Raw genomic sequence first — 19,063 nt, 5'->3', positions numbered from 1 at the left:
GCCGCCCCCCACAGATCGCCATTGGTCGCCTTCCCTGCCCGTCAGGCCTGGGGTCCTGCCCACGACCGCGCCGCCTGGCTCCGCACTCCGGCGCCCTTCTTTTCCCACGGCTGGCACACTCCGACAACTTCTGATTGGCCCGGTCAGCCAGCCGCTCCTCTTGATTGGCGGGAGCGTCCCCTACGGGCGGGGCCGTAGCTTGTCGCAGCGGGCGCCGATTGGCCCCAGCTGCGCTCGTGTGGGCGGGGCTTTCCTGGCGGGCCCGCCCCTCTTTCTCCCCAGGCCGAAGCCTCGGACGGCCCTGGAAGCCGGTGAGTGCCCGGGGCCCGCTGCCCGCCGGAGGCGGCGGAGCGGGGCTGGGCCCGGGGAGGCTGGAGCCTAGGGGCTTCGGATACGGGCCCCGAAGGCGGTGCGGGCGGCGGGGGAGAGGCGGTGACGCGGCCACTCACCTTGGGCGCGCAGCGGGACGGTGGCGAGGGGGGGGCGGCGGGGGGGGCGGGGCGGGGAGTCTACACTCCCCCCGCCCCCAACTCGAGTTCCTACTATGTGTAAGGCCGGGTCTGGGTCCTCGCTGGAGGCTCCAGGCCTATTCCGCAGGAGGGGAAACTGAGGCTCGCTTAGGGACCTTGGACGCTCTAATACCTGAGTCATCGCCTTCACTCCTCCGCCCCCAGATGACAGTGTCTCTGTTTTCACGTGTAAAATCTGCGGACCAGAGGCAGGGGTCATGACTGGCAGAGGCAGAGGGGTAGGGAAAGACATATTTGAGCACTTATGATGTACTTGGACGCTTTTATTTTTTACAACTAAAAAATTATAGTAACTCGAGATGGGTTATATTGTACCCATTTTACAGGGAGGGAAAACTGAAGCTGGACAGAGGCGGTGATTGCACGGAGAAGGGTTAAGAATAACACTTTGGAGGCCAACTGTGTGCCGGGCCCCTTAACCTTTTTAATCTCACAGTAGTGCCCTAAGGGAGGCTGTGGTCCCTATGGCGTAGATGGGGAAGCAGGTTCAAGAGATTTCACCAACGAGGAGGAAGACATTGATCTCTGACAGTACCCACTACCCGTTCTCTCCAAATCCCTCTTGAGAAAGAAAGAAAACGGGTGAGCCTGAGTCCCAACTCTCCCTCTGTGTGACTGTGTGACCTTCCTCGCGTTACTTCCCTTCTCCGTGCCTCGATTTCCCCATTGGACAAATGAGGATCCTGAGCGTCCCTATTGTATTTTTTTTTTTAATTTTTAAAATGTTATTTATTTATTTTGAGAGAGACAGTGCAAGTGGGGGAGGGGCAGAGAGAAAGGGAGGCACAGAATCCGAAGCAGGTTCCAGGCTCCAAGCTGTCAGCATAGAGCCCAACGCGGGGCTTGAACTCACAAACCGTGAGATCATGCATGACCGGAGCCAAAGTCAGACGCTTAACCGACTGAGCCACCCAGGCGCCCCGCTATCGTATTGGTTTTTGAGATCATTCTATGAATTAAAACTCGGAGGGATGTTCTGAGAGTAGCAAAACACCGGCGCGGAGTAGATGCGCTTACCGCTGTTGAGTCCTCCTTTCGCCCACGAGAAGAAAGGAACTCCGGAGGCCGGAGTCACACCGTGGTCTTCTTCGATACACCTAGTCCTCTCTGTGGATTGTGTTGTCCGGGGTTGGGGAAACTGAGGCTCAGAAAGATTAAATGTTGTCGTGAGGCACTGCTTGATTAAACACTGGGCTGGGGGCATTTTCTCCCACATCATCTTATTTCATTGGCCACAATTCACAGAGAGGAAAGCGGAGGTCCAGGTAGCTTGAGCGGGATTCGAACCGCGGAGGCTTCTCCGCCCCACCGGCCCTTGACTTTTGCCGGCCAGGAGGAGGAGGAGGGGCGCATGGTGCCGCCGCTGCGGCCGCCGCCGCCCACCTGGCAACAATCTCATCTCCGCCTCCTCTTCCCTCCCACCTCCCCCCGCCCATCGCCCCCCCCCCCCCCCCCCCGGGTGAAAGGCCCTGCAGCTCCAGGACCCGCCCCCTTCCCAGCCGGGCAGGTGCTGGGTGACATCAGAGCCGGGCTCCCTCCCGGTGACGCGACGTGGCCCCGCCCCGCGCTGGACCGCGGAGGTAGTTGCACCTGAGAGCTCAAGCGGCCTGGGGATTCCCGTGCCCCCTCCCCATCTTCCTGATTCCCGCACCGGCCCCGCACCGGCCGGCGGCCCCAGGTAGCCCAGAGGACCCGGGGGTTGAAGGGGCGGCCACAAGGGCGCTTGGGTCTCGGGGAAATGGGGGTTGGGCGCTCGGGTTCCTGGATCAGAGGAGGGGAGTTGGGGGCCAGGAATCCCGGGTCTGAGTGAGGACAGCACTGGGAACTGGACTCCTAGATCTTGAGGGAGAAAGACACTGGGGCCAGGAACACTGAGTCTGGGGACCTGGACTCCTAGTCTTAAGGAAGGAGGGGCCTGGGGGCTCGGATTCCTGGGTCTGAGGGGGGAGCTGCTGGGGCCCAGACTCCTGGGTCTGTGGGAGGAGGGGGCTGGTAGTCCGGACTCCTGGGTCTGGGGGAGGAAGGGGCTGGGGGCCCGGACCCCTGGGTCTGAGGGAGGAGGGGGCTGGGGGCCCGGACCCCTGGGTCTGAGGGAGGAGGGCTGGGGGCCCGGATTTCCGGGTCTGGCAATGAGGGTACTCCAAAACTATCACTAGGCTGAGGTCAGAGGGCTGGATGCCAAGGGCCCAGCCCCTGCCCCAGGGGCGGATACCTGGCTCCTTTTCCTTTTCCAGCCCAGCAGTCTTTGCCCCTCCCAGGGCAGGTGAAAGCACCTGCCTTGGTGACAGTAATGAGCCCTGGCAAAGGTGTTCCTGCCGGCTCACGAGGGCGGGGCTGCCGGAGGGGCTCAGCCATTCCGAGCCAAGGCCTGCCGGCATTCCTCACCGGGGCTGTTGTCGGGGCTCAGAATTTGGATGTCCCATCATCCTCACCTCTAGCTTGGCTGCAGTGAGGTGAGGGGCCCCTGGGCTCATGGGTCCCAGGGAGGAGGGACTGGGGGCCCAGACTCCTGGCTGTAGGGAGGGGAGGCCTAGGACTGGAGGATTACAAAAACTCCCAAACCTTTCCTGGTCAAAGGTCGCAGATGGGAGGGAGCAGTGGGTGGGTGGGGTAGGGTGAGGGTAGGGGCAAAGTCCCAGGGATGGGACTTGGCTCTGGGTGGATCAGGGCCTCACCGGAGGCCCGGGATTAGCCTTGGCAATTGGGGGGTCTGTGGCGTGGACTGTGGTAGAACCCTGCTGCTTGACTGTGGGGACCCTTGGTTTGAGGCCTGAGAGCATCAGGCCCGAGGAGTGTGTGTGTGTGGGGGGGGTCCGGGTGATGGGGCGCCCAGGTGGCTCAGTTGGTGGAGCATCCGACTCCTGATTTGGGTTCAGGTCATGATCCCAGGGTCGTGGGATTGAGTCCCGTGTTGAGCTCCATGCTGAGCATGGCTTTAAGATTCTCTCTCTCCCTCTGCCCCTCTTCCCCACTCTTGCAATCTTTCTCTCTCTCTCTCAAAAAAAAAAAAAAAAAAAAAAAAGGAATTGGGCATTTGGAGGGACTTCTCCAGGGGAATGTTGGAGGTGGGGGGCCTGATGGGCAGAGGGAGAAACACTGAGATGGGGAGACAAATGCTCGCGAATTCCGGTGACTGGAGTGGCGGGGCAGTGATGGGGGCGTTTGAGGTGGCGGCAGAGAAGAGGCAGACGTCTTCAGGGACAGGGAGGGTGTTTTTCCCGACTGGTGCTTAGACCGCCCTGGAATTGCTGTGGTCTATTCACCGCTGATCTGTGTGCCCTTTGAGGGCAGGGAGGGGTCTAGCACGTTCTGGCTCACCCAGTGTCTCCACCACGGCTCATCGGCTCATGGCTCACACTGGCTGCAGAAGCTCCTTAAGGCAGGGCCCCATGGGAAGCATCTCTGGGTCCCCAGACAGCCTCAGGGAATGTTGAGTGAATGGAGAAGTGAGTGAATGGGGCCTCTCTCCCCATCCTAAAGAAAAGGAAGCCGGGTTGCCAGGAAGCAGGGCACGGATTACTAAAGCATGAGATTTGAGTCTGTTCTGCAGTTGTGGGGTAGACCATAGCTGGTTGGGGGAACCTGTGTGACAGAAATCAGATTGACACTTTCCTAGGGCTTACACCTAAGAGGTTGATGCCCTCATCATGACCCGGTCTGGCCCTCTTGGTCCCCCTTGTTACCTCCCCTACTGCCTTCTCCCCCCTGTTTACTCGGCTCCAGCCACACTGGCTTCTTACAATGCCATAGACACATAGGCACACTCCTGCCTCAGGGCCTTTGCACTGGCTCTTCTCCCAGCCTGGAATGCTTTACCTCTTGACATTCCCATGGCTCATCCCTTCATCTCCCTCAGGTCTTTATTCAAATACCACATCAGAGAAGACTTCCCTGGGCAATTAAAACTGCAGCACCCCTCAATCCTCACATCTCCTGTTTCCTGCTTTATTTTTCTCCTTGACACTTATCACATTTAACATACTATATAATTTACTTATTTATCTTTTTATCTGCCTCCTGGGATTAGAGCAGCCCTATCCAATAGAAATACAATACAGGCCAAATATGTAATTTAGTATTTTGTAGTTGCCACATTAAAAATGAAAAAAAAAAACCACACCAACTGGGGGTCACCTGGGTGGCTCAGTCGATTGAGTGTCTGACTCTTGATTTCAGCTCAGGTCATCATCCCAGGGTTGTGGGATCGAGCTCTGCGCTGGGCATGAAGCCTGCTTAAGATTCTCTCTCCCTTTCTCTCCCCTGCACACTCTCTCTTTTTCTCTAAAAACAAAAAAGCCTTTTGAGTTTTTGAGGAAACCCTCAAAAGGAACAAGTGACATTAATGATGTATTTATTTAACCGAGTGTATTCAAAATAATTGTCATTGCAGTATAGCAGTCATCAAATATAAAAAATACTAACGATTATTTTGTGGTGCCGTGGGTCTTATACTTAGGACCCTATCTCAGTTTGGATTCTCCATTTTAAGTGCCCAGGAGGCGAGCCCAGTGGCTCCCACACTGGACAGACAGCACAGAGGCGTTATTAATGTGGGCAGAATCCTTTGCTAAGGCTTTGAATGGTGCCTGGCTCGGCCAGGCTTGTTAGATAATTATTAAATGAATGAATGGAATTAGTAAAGGCGATCTGTGGGCCCATTTTGCAGATGTGTAAAAAGAGGTCGGGCGAAGAAAGGCAGTGGGGACGGCCTGGGGGCGGGGGCGGCCCGGGCTGGGGATGGAGCCCCACCTGACTCCATTCTCTTCTCTTCCCTGCAGACCATGGCCGCGGTGACCTTGTCCGTGCCTGGGCGGAAGGCGGCCCCCAGGCCCAGCCCCGTGCCAGAGGCCGCCCAGCCGTACCTGTTCACGCCCCGTGGGCCGGGCGTGGGTGGCGGGCCCGGGGGCGCGGGCACCTCGCCGCAGGTGGAGTGGACGGCGCGGCGCCTGGTGTGGGTGCCTTCGGAGCTGCACGGGTTCGAGGCGGCGGCGCTGCGGGACGAGGGCGAGGAGGAGGCCGAGGTGGAGCTGGCGGAGAGCGGGCGGCGGCTGCGGCTGCCGCGGGACCAGATCCAGCGCATGAACCCGCCCAAGTTCAGCAAGGCGGAGGACATGGCCGACCTCACGTGTCTCAACGAGGCCTCGGTGCTGCACAACCTCCGGGAGCGATACTACTCGGGCCTCATCTACGTGAGTGGCCTCCTGCGGGGAGGGCGGTGCTGGGGGGGTGGTGCGGAGGAGGAGCTGGGTGTCAGCACCCGACTGGACTCGACTGACGCTGGGCGATTTCTAATGGGCATCCCGCGCGGTTGCCAAATTACAATTTACTGGGCCAGCGGAACTGCCTCCGACCCCATTGGGGGTGGCCCAGAATATTATACAGTACATGCCCTGCACTTTACTGTTTTCCTCAAGTGTAAAAAAAAAATTCCGATTTCGCAAATATAACACGTCCAGAGGATTTTGAGAAAGGGATGTGGGTCTGTACTAATAATGGATAACAACCCCCGCCTATGGAAACCGGCAGGTCAGGCTCTGCGCTAACCACCTTCCATGTGTTAATTCACTCCCTCTCACTTCGCACAGAGGAGACGCTATTATTAAGCCCCTTTTATCTAAAAGGAAACTGAGGCCCCGGAGAGATTTAATAACAGTAAAAGCTGACATTTGTTAAGCATGTACTAGGCACTCTTCCGTATATTGTCTCCATACACTTTCACAATTATAAAGCATGTTGTCCCCGTCTTACAGACGAAAAAACAAACACACACTGAGGCACAGAAAGGTCAAGTCCCTTGACCAAGGTCACCCAGTTAGACACGGCAGACCTGGGTAGTCTGGCTCCAGGCTCCATCCCTTTGCTCTGGTGCCTCTTAAGATAAAGATAATGTGAGGGCGTCTGGGTGGCTCAGTCGGTTAAGCATCCGACTCGGTTTTAGCTCAGGTCGTGATCTCACAGTTCGTGAGTTCACGTCCCACATGGGGCTCTGTGCGAACAGCACAGAGCCTACTTGGGATTCTCTCTCTCTCTCTGCCCCTCCCCTGCTTGCGCTCGCTCGCTCTCTCTCTCTCTCTCTCTCTCTCTCCCAGGAATAAATAAATAAACTTGAGGAAAAAAGATACAAATGGTGTTGATGATAGTGAGGTTGATTATGGAGCATTTCCTACCTCCCATGATTTCGTCTTCACAGCGGATAGGAGGAGTAGGGCAGCGGTTCTCAAGCCTGTCTTTGCCTTAGAATCACGTGGGGAATTTTTTGAAAATATAGCACCTGAGCCCCATCCCCCGTGCAAATCAGCCTTTCTGGGGCTGTGACAAGGCCGTTGGTCTCTTTAATAAGCTTCCAGGGTGGTTCTAATGGGCAGTCAGAGCGTTATTAGAGCAAACAGGATTAAAGAGATTGACAAAGAATGTCGACAATAATAACGAAAAATAATAATAATGGTGGCTAGCAAATATTTACTGAGCACTTACCGTGTGCCAAGTGCTGTTCTAAGTGCTGACTGGGTTATCAGCGCACCCCTGGGTGGGGGACTGTTGCTATCACCTGATGTTCAGGAATGTCAAGTGACTTGGGCCCTGGGTCACCTAGATAGGAAGGAGTCAGGTCGGGATTTGAACCCAGGCGGCTGGCCCCAGAGTGGTATTCCGAACATCTGCTTACAGGACTGTGGTCTCACCGCCTTGGTGTGCCCCCCCCCCACCAAGAAAAATCATTAAATTCCTAGCTAACACCTCAAAAGGAACAGTGCTGGTTTTATATTAAAAACAACAGGGGCGCCTGGGTGGCGCAGTCGGTTAAGCGTCCGACTTCAGCCAGGTCACGATCTCGCGGTCCGGGAGTTCGAGCCCCGCATCAGGCTCTGGGCTGATGGCTCAGAGCCTGGAGCCTGTTTCCGTATCTGTGTCTCCCTCTCTCTCTGCCCCTCCCCCGTTCATGCTGTGTCTCTCTCTGTCCCAAAAGTAAATAAATGTTGAAAAAAAAAAATAAAAAAAAAAAATAAAAAAAAAACAACAATAAAACTTTTTTAAATTTTTTTTTTTTTTTACATTTATTTATTTTTAAGGACAGAGACAAAGCGCCAGCAGGGGAGGGACAGAGAGAGAGGGAGACCCAGAATCTGATGCAGGTTCTAGGCTCTGAGCTGTCAGCACAGAGCCCGATGTGGGGCTCAAACCCACGAACTGTGAGATCATGACCTGACCTGAAGTTGGACACTCAACCGACTGAGCCACCCAGATGCCCCCAAAAACAAAATTTTAAGGAGAGTGATAAAAGGTCATTGACATCAGGAGTGACATATATCAAAATATTATAAACATTAATATTCATATATAAATATTATACTATAATATTATAATATATATTTAGTATAGATATTATATATTGTAAATAAATAAAGAGGCCCCAATATCCACCCTGTTAAAGGTCACAAAGCACAAGATCAGAGGTGTTTGTTTTTTTTTTTAAATTTTTTTTAATGTTTATTTATTTTTGAGACAGAGGGAGACAGAGCATGAATGGGGGAGGGTCAGAGAGAAGGAGACACAGAATCCGAAGCAGGCTCCAGGCTCTGAGCTGCCGGCACAGAGCCCAATGCGGGGCTCGAACCCACGGACCGTGAGATCATGACCTGAGCTGAAGTTGGATGCTTAACCGACTGAGCCACCCAGGTGCTCCAAGATCAGAGTATTTTTATGAAGTCAGACTCCCGTTTAGGAAGGAGGGAACCAAGGCTGTGAGAGCCAGTGGCCAGCTCAGGCCCCTCCACTTGTGGTGACGGGCACGGGCTTTGAATCGAGAGCTGTCTGACCCTGGATGGCGTTGGCACCTTCTCCAGGCCGCACTGGCCCCTGCCGAGTCCTCCCTTGCTCTCGCAAGCCCTGGGAAAGAGACCTCTGCTCTGGATCTCACAAATGGAAGTGACATGGAAGATTCCAGAAGACTAGACAGGAAGCTAATTGGGCCTTAATAATAATCATTAGCACTTAGCGAATGCCTGCTTTCCCTGTTCTAAACTTTCTGATGTGATCTTGCTGACCCGCCCCCCGGCTCCCCTGCCCAGGGCTGCAAGGTAGGAATTAGCAACTATTCCCACATCTTGGAGAGGAGAGGCCGTTGGCCCGGCAGTAGTTAGCAGCTAACGTATTGCGCCCGCATAGGGCGCCCGGGCCCTTGCTGTGCCCCACTCGTGCATCGTGAACCTGTGGATGTTCCCAGCAGCCGTATGTGGATAGTGCTGTTCCTGTCCTCGTGTGATGAGAAAGTGAGACCCAGAAAGCTCCAGGCGCTTGTTCAGGGCGCCAGCCAGAAGATGCTAGAGGTGTCATCGGGCTGCACCCGTCCTGCCTTCGCCTTTGGCCCCCGCTTTGTAAATATTTGCTTAGCGGCTGACCGGTGATGGGGAAGGCGGTGTCGCCCGGTGGAGAGTGAGACGTCCGGGGCGCCAGAAACCCGGTTTCGGCCACTAATAACGTTATTTGGCTTTGAGTCGCTGAGGGTCTCAGTCCCTTTGCTGGGATGCTTCGGGCGGGAAGGGAACCCGTGTGTGGGGAGCACACGCTGTGCTCCCTGCTCCTTGACGCACCGAGGCGGTTCACTCCAAATCTTTCTAGGTGGTGGGGGCGCCCCGGTGGCTCAGTCGGTTAAGCGTGTGACTCTTGGTTTCGGCTCAGGTCACGATCTCACGGTTCGTGAGTTCGAGCCCCACATCAGAGCCTGCTTGCGATTCTCCCCGTGTCTGTCTGTCTCTCTTTCTCCCTGCCCCTCCCCCACTGGGGTGCGCGCATGCACGCTCGCGCGCGCTCTCTCTCTCTCTCTCTCTCTCTCTCTCTCTCAAAATAAATAACCATTAGACAATAAAAACAAGAATCGTTCTAGGTGGTGAGGGTTAAAAGCCCCATTTCCCAGGCCTGGGGACTGAGGCTCAGAGAGGGCAAGTCCCTCTGATGTGCCAGCCACACGCAGCTGGAAACCCGGGATGACTCGGCTTCCGAAGTCTGAGCGAGCTCCGGGCTCCCAGGCGGGATGGGTAACATGAGAGTCTCGGACCTGCGTTGGGAGTGCCTTTTATGGGCCCCGCCTTGGGCCAGCTGGTTTTTATTCATTATCTCCCTTAATCCCCACTCTGTAATGAGGTGGGGAGGAGACCGAGACTGGGGAGAGGGACGGGGGGGGGGGGGGGGGTGGGGGGGGGTGGGGGTGGGGGGGGGGGTGGGGTGGGGTGGCAGTAGTTGCTGGGCTGGTCCGCTTCAGAGCCCCAAGGGCTGGGGCCGCCGGGCTCCAGACCCTTCTGCCCAGCGTCCCCAGCTCTGCATGCCCCAGCCTCTGCCCTTTGCTCCCTGGCCTTGGCAGACAACTTGGGTTGCCACGGGGTGGAGGGCTGTCGCCCGGGCAACGAGGTGTGGCTGTCAGGAGGGGGCTGCGGTGAGCCGGTGAGCCGATGGGTGGCGTGGGGAGGGGGTTCCTCTGCCAGCCGGGAGTGGGGGCCGGGGCGCCAGGAGCCATGAGATACCCTCCCAGGGAATGTGGTCCGGCCGCCCCGCCCTCTGCTGCGAACAGGGGAGCTCAAGGCAGGGAGGGCAGACACCCAGCAAACCGGTTGTTCTGCTCCCGGCCCGGCCACCCACCCTCCCACCATTAAAAGGTTGGCACCGGGGAGCTGGGCCAGCCTGTGGTGGCCACACCCTGAGAAGCTCGAGCTGTCTGAGCTTAAAGCAGTCCTTGTACCAGCCAGCTAAGTAGCTGGCTAGCTGGCTGAGTAGCCGAGCGGCTTAATAGTTAACTAGCCGGGTCCCCGAGCAGCTAACTGTCTGGCTAATTTTGTGGGCAACTCCGGGCAGCTTCGCCGGCTAGCTCTCTGGGTCGGTCTAGCTAGGTGGCCAGGCAGCTCTCTGGCCATCCTGTCGCCTCTCTGTGCCCTCAGTGCCTCCCGTCTACCAGATGCTCTGTGTGAGCTGGAAAAGCTCTTAACCCGTCAACGGGGCCCTGAACCCCAGGCCCCCACGGGTGTGACGACGAATTCGGGGCGTCCGTAAACTTGGACGCAAGAAAAATCGCAGCTTTATTTCCACGCACCTTGAAACCTGACGCTTAGCATTTCCAAACCCCGATGGGAGTGTACCTCAAAGGCTGTCGCGTACGAGGCCCTGTGAGTCTGTTTTCAGTAGAAACCGCAGACTTGTCCCTGTCCTGTTTCAGCTGCAGAGACTGTGATGGCTTCTGAGGCTGTTTTATGCCCGTGCGCACGAAGACATCCAAATTATTCCTCTTTTGCCTCTTTCAGTGCAAACAGCGCTCACCTTGTTTTCTTTATTCGATAATGTTTTGGAGAGAATTCTCCATCTGTACACCGAGAGCGTCCTAGGAATCCGTTGAAAGAACACGCATGCTGGGTCAGCTGGATGCACCTGCAGCTCTTGATCTCGGGATCATGGGTGTGAGCCCCAAGCCCCAAGTCGGGGGTAGAGATGACTTAAACAAGTTAGTTAAAAAAAAAAAAAAAAAAAAAGAACATGAAGGCAGGTCGTTTTCAGTCTCCCGCCATTATATAGGGTGGTGCACGTGAGCTGGCACGTGGTCGCTTTCTGTGTGTCTGCGTCCAGGCGGTGATGGGCTGTGAGCCAAGTCTGGCTGGCTGTAGAGGCCACACTCTCTCTCACGGTGAATCATCCATACAGCACTTTTGTGCCATTTGGAAAGATCTTCTTCTGCCATCAGCCTGAAAGTCTTTGTAACAAAAGTTCGAATCTACATTCTCCTGGTGTGAATGACAACCCCTCTGATGGATATCCTCGTGCAGTGCACAACGTGCCCAACCGCACATGGCAGTCCCATGCTGTCCTCTGGGCCTCAGGCAGGCAGCTGAAGCCCTCTCCTTTCTTGCCCATTGCAGACGTACTCTGGCCTTTTCTGTGTGGTCATCAATCCATACAAGCAACTTCCCATCTATACGGAGGCCATTGTGGAGATGTACCGGGGCAAGAAGCGCCATGAAGTACCACCCCACGTGTATGCGGTGACAGAGGGGGCCTACCGAAGCATGCTCCAGGGTGAGTGTGGGGCTGGGACTGCTGGGCATATCTTTCCAAGGGGGGCTGGTCTGGGGGTCAGAATAAGATGACAGGTTAAGAATTTCAGACTCTGTGAGGCTTCTTTGTGGGGCAGGAGGACACACAAATGGAGGGCTCAGCGGGCAAGTTCTGGTCCTACCAGACAGGCCCCCTTTTTATTTGTCTCTGTGTTTGCTCACCCAGGCCTCTGCAACATTTCCTCTTGAGACAGTGGTTCTTGGTGTTCATTCATTCAACACTTATGTCGTGGACATGATCTGCATTGCCACGGAATTAATGTCAGCCCCATAGATGATGGGCAACATGGGGTTGCTGTGTACAGCTGGTCAGGTTGCACAAAGATGTCCAGGCAGGGGCACAGGGGTGACTCGGTTAAGCGTCTGACTTCGGCTCAGGTCATGATCTCATGGTTCACGAGTTGTGAGCCTGCTTCGGATCCTGTGTCTCCCTCTCTCTCTCTGTCCCTCCCCTGCTTATGCTCTGTCTCTCTCTCTCTTTCAAAAGTAAGTAAGACATTTACAAAATTTAAAAAAAATTTTTAATGTTTTATTTATTTTTGAGAGAGTGAGAGAAAGCACGAGCAGGGGAGGGGCAGAGAGAGAGGAGGACACAGAATCCGAGGCAGGCTCCAGGTTCCGAGCCATCAGCACAGAGCCCGACGTGGGACTCGAACTTATGAGCTGTGAGATTGTGACCTGAGCCGAAGTGGGATGCTTAACTGACTGAGCCACTCAGGCGCCCCTAGAAAAAAAATATATATATTTTTAAATTTTTTTTTAATGTTTATTCATTTTTGAGACAGAGAGAGACAGAGCATGAATGGGGGAAGGTCAGAGAGAGAGAGGGAGACACAGAATCTGAAACAGGCTCCAGGCTCCGAGCTGTCAGCATAGAGCCCGACGCGGGGCTCGAACTCACGGACCGCGAGATCACGACCTGAGCCGAAGTGGGACGCCCAACCGACTGAGCCACCCAGGCGCCCCTAGAAAATATTTTTGAAAATGAAAAAAAAAAAAGATGTCCAGGCAAAGTTACATAATTCACGTGTCTTATACGTAATGTAACCATTATGTATTTATTGTAAGTTTATTCGAATAACTATTTGGCTTATATAAGGCACATTCACTGTTTTAAAATGTACGTCTTACTGACGTATAATAGTATGCAGCAGGATATTTATATGGTACCTATATACTTACATCATTTATATCCTTATATCACTTGTGTATCTTATATCATTTATTACATGCCACCGTTCTATCGTGTGTTATAATACCGCATTTATATTATATAACGCAGTGGTTCTCGGAGTGTGGTGCCCTCACCACCAGCATCAGCATCACCTGGGCACTTGTCAGGCCTGCCAACTTGGGCCCCACTCCAGACCTGCTAAGGCAGAGAAACTCTCGGGGTGAGGCTCAGCGGTCAGTGTTGGCACAAGATTCCTGGGCTCCTTCTGGGGATTCTGATGCTGGAGCCAAGTTTGAGACCCACTGGTGTAATATCCAATATATCACATGCCTGCATTATGCGATAGAACGCATCCGTATGCGATGTTCTTGTATTCACATTATAAATTTCTAGGTAATCATCGGGAGCGCTGACTGCCTTTCCTTATGTCACCTAATTTGTTCCACGTTTCTTTTTAAAATAATTTTTAGCCACTATTACATATTAGTTATTACGTCTCGGGAATAAATCAACGTACAATAAAGTAAGGCTGAGTGGCTACTCTGTGCTAGGCACCTTTCGTGAATTAACACGTTTAAATCTCACAGCAACCCCATGACGTAGGTGTGCTCATTATCCCTGCTTTCCAGATGAGGAAACTGAGGCACAGAGCGGTGCGGTCATTGCCTACAGTCCAGTGGTGGGTGGGTGTCTGGGATGGGACTTGAACTGAGGGCCCCCAACCTCCGCCTCCCTGTAAGTCACGCTGTGTGTCGCATCCTCCTCCTGGGCTGGGTGCTGTGGGTGTTAACGTGTGACCCGCCTGGGTTCCAGTGCCGCACCCCAGCTCAGCCCCTTGCTTGCTGTGTGACCCTGGCAGAGTGGCTCCCTGTCTCTGAATCTCAGTTTCCTCACCTGTAAAATGGAGACGATAAACCTCAGCTGAATAGAACGTGGTTCACTCAACAAACTACAATTCGTGCTGGGTGTGTGAGAGTCAAAGACGTGAGAGCGAGATCCTGGGCCCCAGGGCTCAGCCCTGGACACAAAACAGGCCACAAAGCAGCACTCTATACCAGCTAGTATGTAGAAACTTTTTGGACGTTCTCTCTGAGTTCTGACTACAGCCCTGTGATGTCAGGGCAGATTTGAGCCCCGTCTTTGAGATGGGGAAACTGAGGCACAGAGCACCTCGGAGTTACTAGGCAGAGGGGAGGCTGGACCTTGAACCCACGTCCGTATGGCTGCCAAACCAGGCTGAATGCAGCTCTCCCTCTGGCTTAAAACCACGTAGAGGCCTCCTGTCCTGCTTAAAAACCATCCAGATCTTTTTTTTTTTTTAAGTTTATTTATCTATTTTGAGAAAGGGAGTGAGTGAACAGGGGAAGGGCAGAGAGAGAGAGAGAAAGAAAGAGAATAAATCCCAAGCAGACCCCACACTGTCAGCGTGGAGTCTGACGTGGGGCTCAAACTCATGAACTGTGAGATTATGACCTGAGCTGAAACCCAAGAGTCAGATGCCTAACCGACTGAGCCACCCAGGCGCCACCCCCCATTCAGAGCCTTTAACCATGGCCTCCAAACCCCTCTGCACCTATCTCCAGCTCTGTCCTGTCCCCCGGCCTCACTGGCCTCCTTTCTGTCTCTCAGACATCTCCAGCTTGGTCCCACCACAGGGCCTTTGCACTGGCTGTGTCCTCTGCCTGGAATGCTCTTGCCCTACTTCCTTGTCCTGTAGGGCTGAGCTGAAACACCACCTCTTCGGGGAAGCCTTCCTGGCTCTCTACCCCTCAGTCACTTCTTTGCACCAGGGTTTCTTATTCCTCACCCTATTGGCATTTGGGGCTGGGTGATTCCTTACACAGGGGCGTCTCACGCATTGTAGGGTGCTTGACAGGATTCCCTGTTGTGACAATCAAGGATATCTGCGGGCATTACTAACCAGTCAGATCACCTTTGGTTTTACTTTATTTGCTTCTTGTCCCCACTCAAGCAGCTCTGTGAGGGGGCAGGGACCTTGCCAGTTCCCACTGTCGTAGGCGGCTGGCACTCAGTAGGTAGTCAGTGCACGTTTCTTGAAGGGTTGTGTCAGACGCAGGGTGAGCGCTGGGGGAGTCGCTGCTGTGTTGTGGCCTGTTGGATATCAAAGGCACACGCAGGGGCTCAAATTGAAGTTTGTTGAAGGAATGACATTCTTTCCGGTTGGAGTTCATTGGCTCCCTTTTATAGGTCAGGAAACTGAGGCTGAGAGAGGGATAGCTACTTTGCCAGCATCACATAGCAGGCAAGAGGCTGAGTTGGGCTGGGGTATTAGAATCCAGGAGTGTCACACACCAAAGCCCTTCTTGGGGGCGGGGTGCCTGGGTGGCTGAGTCGGTTGGGCATCCGGCTTCCGCTCAGGTCATGATCTCGCAGTCCCTGGGTTCGTGCCCCACGTCGGGCTCTGTGCTGATGGCTCAGAGCCCGGAGCCTGCTTCGGATTCTGTGTCTCCCTCTCTCCCTGCCCCTCCCCTGCTTGCGCTCTCTCTCTCTCTCTCTCTCTCAAAAATAAATAAACAAACGGGACTCCTGGGTGGCGCAGTCGGTTGAGCGTCCGACTTCAGCCAGGTCACGATCTCGCGGTCCGTGGGTTCGAGCCCCCCGTTGGGCTCTGGGCTGATGGCTCAGAGCCTGGAGCCTGTTTCCGATTCTGTGTCTCCCTCTCTCTCTGCCCCTCCCCCGTTCATGCTCTGTCTCTCTCTGTCCCAAAAATAAATAAAAAACGTTGAAAAAAAAAAAACATTAAAAAAAATTTTTTTTAACCCTTTTTGGGGGCAAAAGGCTTCCTTACCCCCTTTGAAAAGGGTTTGGTATAAGGGACCAAAGTCTCACTAGAGAGACGAGACCCTCCAGGTGACCTGTCCCCCTCTATCTCTTCCAGATCGTGAAGATCAGTCCATTCTCTGCACGTGAGTAATCCTGGAGGACTTCCTGGAGGAGGCAGGGTCCTGGCTGGGTGTGGCTGTGCTTGGAATGGGCAGGTCTTACCTGGCACCACGGTCCACCCTTTTGCTTCCCCCTTGTGTTCTCCCCCATAGTGGGGAGTCCGGGGCTGGGAAGACAGAAAACACCAAGAAGGTCATCCAGTACCTCGCCCACGTGGCATCGTCCCCAAAGGGCAGGAAGGAGCCAGGCGTACCGGTGAGTTACCTGCCTTGGGACCCGCTCTGGACCCTGCCACCAGCAGTGCCCCCTCCATCCCAGGCTCTGCTTTCCCCGTGATCCCCTGCCTCCCGTGTGGAGGGCCACAGCTGTGAGCCTTCAACCGGCTGCCCGTGCTGCCTGCGCGCCTGCTGTGTGCCTGGAAACGGAAATTCGAGGGCCGGTTCTTGACCCCCTTAGCCCTTGGAGCGGCACCCAGCACGTGGTAGGCGCTGACGGTCTTGAGCACCTACTGCGTGTCGGGCCTGATCTGAGCACCTGCAGTCCTCAGTGTACTTCAGCAGGGAGCGTCTACATAGTGCCCGTCTCCCTTCTTAACGTTAACCCAACGCTCCAGTGAGTGGGTGTCGTTTTCCTGAGTGAAAGAGGAGGAACCGAGGGCGAGGCTGGGGTGCCTTGGTCGTCGGAGGTCACACTCCCAGGAAGGGGCTGGAGAGGATTCGAACCCGGGCCACCCGACCCCACGTGCCCAGTTTCGCAGCCCCTCACATCTCTCCCCACCCTGCCCGCCACCCGGGACCTCCGGTTCACCTGTGTGTCTGTCCACGTTCCATGTGCCGCGTCCCGGTCTGTGTCCTGGTCCGTGTCTCGTGTCCCGTGGCTTCCTCAGGCTGCCATCACCGTGTCTTATGTGAGTAGCCGGGAGTCGCCTCAAGTCCTGCCCTCGTGCCCCGCCCCCCGGGTCAGCCCCACCCACGTCCTCCCGGCAGACGGTCCAGGGCATCGCCGGCCACCGGCCACCGGGGAGCCGTGCTCCTGTTTCTGTGTGCGTGCCGGGCCGTGTGCCTCACTTAATGCAGCCCCACTGTGTACAGGCGGGGCTCCCCACTGCTGTTGTGGGGCACACACCGGGTTCCATGCTACTGTGTGGTATGGCCCTACCATGGCCCACGCAGCTTGTTGATGTCAGAATTCTTTCGAATGTTCAGAGTCAGACCTGAGTGGTAGAAGGGACCTACCACCTCTTGAATGCCTACTATGTGCCAGACTTTGAAGCACGTCATATTGATAGCACAGATCTTTTTTTCTTTTTTAAAAAAATTCTTATTATTTATTTAAAAAAAAAATTTTTTTTAACGTTTATTTATTTTTGAGACAGAGAGAGACAGAGCATGAACGGGGGAGGGGCAGAGAGAGAGGGAGACACAGAATCCGAAACAGGCTCCAGGCTCTGAGCGGTCAGCACAGAGCCCAATGCGGGGCTCGAACTCACGGACTATGAGATCATGACCTGAGCCGAAGTCGGACGCTTAACCGACTGAGCCACCCAGGCGCCCCAAAAAATTCTTATTTATTTATTTTGAGAGAGAGAGTGAGTGCGGGACGGGCAGAGAGAGAGGAAGAGAGAGCCTCCCAAGCAGGCTCCTTGCTGTTAGCACACAGCCTGATGCGGGGCTCGAACTCATGAAAACCATAAGACCATGACCTGGGCTGAAACCGAGAGTCGGATGCTTATCCGACTGAACCAACCGGGTGCCCCTAGATTTTTTTTTTTAATTTTTAATGTTTATTTATTTTTGAGAGACAGAGACACAGAGCACGAGTAGGGTAGGGGCAGAGAGAGAGGGAGACAGAGAATCCGAAGCAGGGTCCAGGCTCTGAGCTGTCAGCACAGAGCCCAATGTGGGGCTCGAACTCCGGAACTTCGAGGTCCTGACCTGAGCCAAAGTCAGACGCTTAACCGACTGAGCCCCTCAGGTGTCCCTCTCAAGGGATCACGTTGTGATCTGCAGCTGGCTTTTGTTATGTTTTGTGATGTTTCCACTTCTTGTATCTTGGAGTTTCTCCCTGTACCCTTAACAATCGGGAAAGCAGGCCCCAGCCAGTTGCAGCACAGACCCCTCCCCCACAGCTGGGCCAGCCCCCCCCCCCCCACCCCAGGCGGTCCTCACTGACCTGCTGTCTCCCACGCCCGCAGGGTGAGCTGGAGCGCCAGCTTCTTCAGGCCAACCCCATCCTAGAGGCCTTCGGCAATGCCAAGACAGTGAAGAATGACAACTCTTCCCGATTTGTGAGTGCCTGGGGCGGGGGGGGGGGGGGGGGGGGGGAAGGGAGGCCGCAAGTTGGCTGCAGGGTCAGTGAGATGGGAAGTAGGAGTGTAGGGGGTGGTAAAGGGGAAAGGAAGATGGTGTGGACTGGCTGAGGGAGGAGGGTGCCGGGAACTAGACTCCTAGGTCTGAGGGAGGAGCCAGGGACTGGACTGCTGGGTCTGAGGGAGGAGGGGCTGGGGGACTGGGCTCCTCCAGGTCTGAGGGAGGAGGGGCTGGGGGACTGGGCTCCTCCAGGTCTGAGGGAGGAGGGGCTGGGGGCCTGGACTCCAAGGTCTGAGGAAGGAGGGGCTGGGGGTCCGGACTCCAGGGTCTGAGGGAGGAGGGGGCTGGGGCAGGACTCCTGGGTCTGAGGGAGGAGGGGGCTGAGGGCCTGGACCCCTGGGTCTGGGGGAGGGGCTGGGGGCCAGAACTCCTGGGTCTGAGGGAGGAGGGGCTGGGGGCTTGGACTCCTGGTCTGAGGGAGGAGGGGCTAGTAGTCTGAACTCCTGGGTCTGAGGGAGGAGGGGGCTGGGGCCTGGACTCCTGGGTCTGAGGGAGGAGGGGCTGGGGGCCTGGACTCCAAGGTCTGAGGGAGGAGGGGCTGGGGGTCAGGACTTCTGGGTCTGAGGGAGGAGGGGCTGGGGGTCAGGACTCCAGGGTCTGAGGGAGGAGGGGGCTGGGGCAGGACTCCTGGGTCTGAGGGAGGAGGGGACTGGGGCAGGACTCCTGGGTCTGAGGGAGGAGGGGGCTGGGGGCAGGACTCCTGGGTCTGAGGGAGGAGGGGCTGGGGGTCAGGACTCCAGGGTCTGAGGGAGGAGGGGGCTGGGGCAAGACTCCTGGGTCTGAGGGAGGAGGGGGCTGGGGGCCTGAGGAAAGCAGTCAAAGGGGCCTGGACCTTAGCTTCCCCAGGGACCCCCTGGTTGGGACCTCATGATTGGGATGGTGTTCAGGAGGAGGGAGAAAGAAAGTTGAGATGCTGCCCTAGTTCTGGGAGGGGTGAGTGTGGGTTAGGGGTGCTATTCAGGTCCTCAGGGGGGCAGGAGGACCCTCAGCTAACTC

General features: G+C 55.5%; 1 protein-coding gene across 1 annotated transcript in view; it reads left to right on the top strand.

Annotated features, from left to right (window-relative positions):
* Positions 1–2,053: 2,053 nt before the first annotated feature.
* MYH14 (myosin heavy chain 14) overlaps positions 2,054–19,063 on the top strand; it is a 91,336-nt gene continuing 74,326 nt past the window's right edge. The window contains 7 exon segments of the mRNA XM_045046318.1: positions 2,054–2,208; positions 5,309–5,719; positions 11,426–11,582; positions 15,694–15,721; positions 15,851–15,953; positions 16,585–16,605; positions 17,893–17,985. Coding sequence (XP_044902253.1) covers positions 5,312–5,719; positions 11,426–11,582; positions 15,694–15,721; positions 15,851–15,953; positions 16,585–16,605; positions 17,893–17,985 — 810 coding nt within the window. The 5' untranslated portion in view covers positions 2,054–2,208; positions 5,309–5,311.

The sequence above is a fragment of the Felis catus genome, chromosome E2, assembly GCF_018350175.1.
Source record: "Felis catus isolate Fca126 chromosome E2, F.catus_Fca126_mat1.0, whole genome shotgun sequence".
NCBI classification, from domain to species: domain Eukaryota; kingdom Metazoa; phylum Chordata; class Mammalia; order Carnivora; family Felidae; genus Felis; species Felis catus.
The sequence above is the reverse complement of the archived record's forward strand: the minus strand, read 5'-3'. Positions and strand labels throughout refer to the sequence as shown.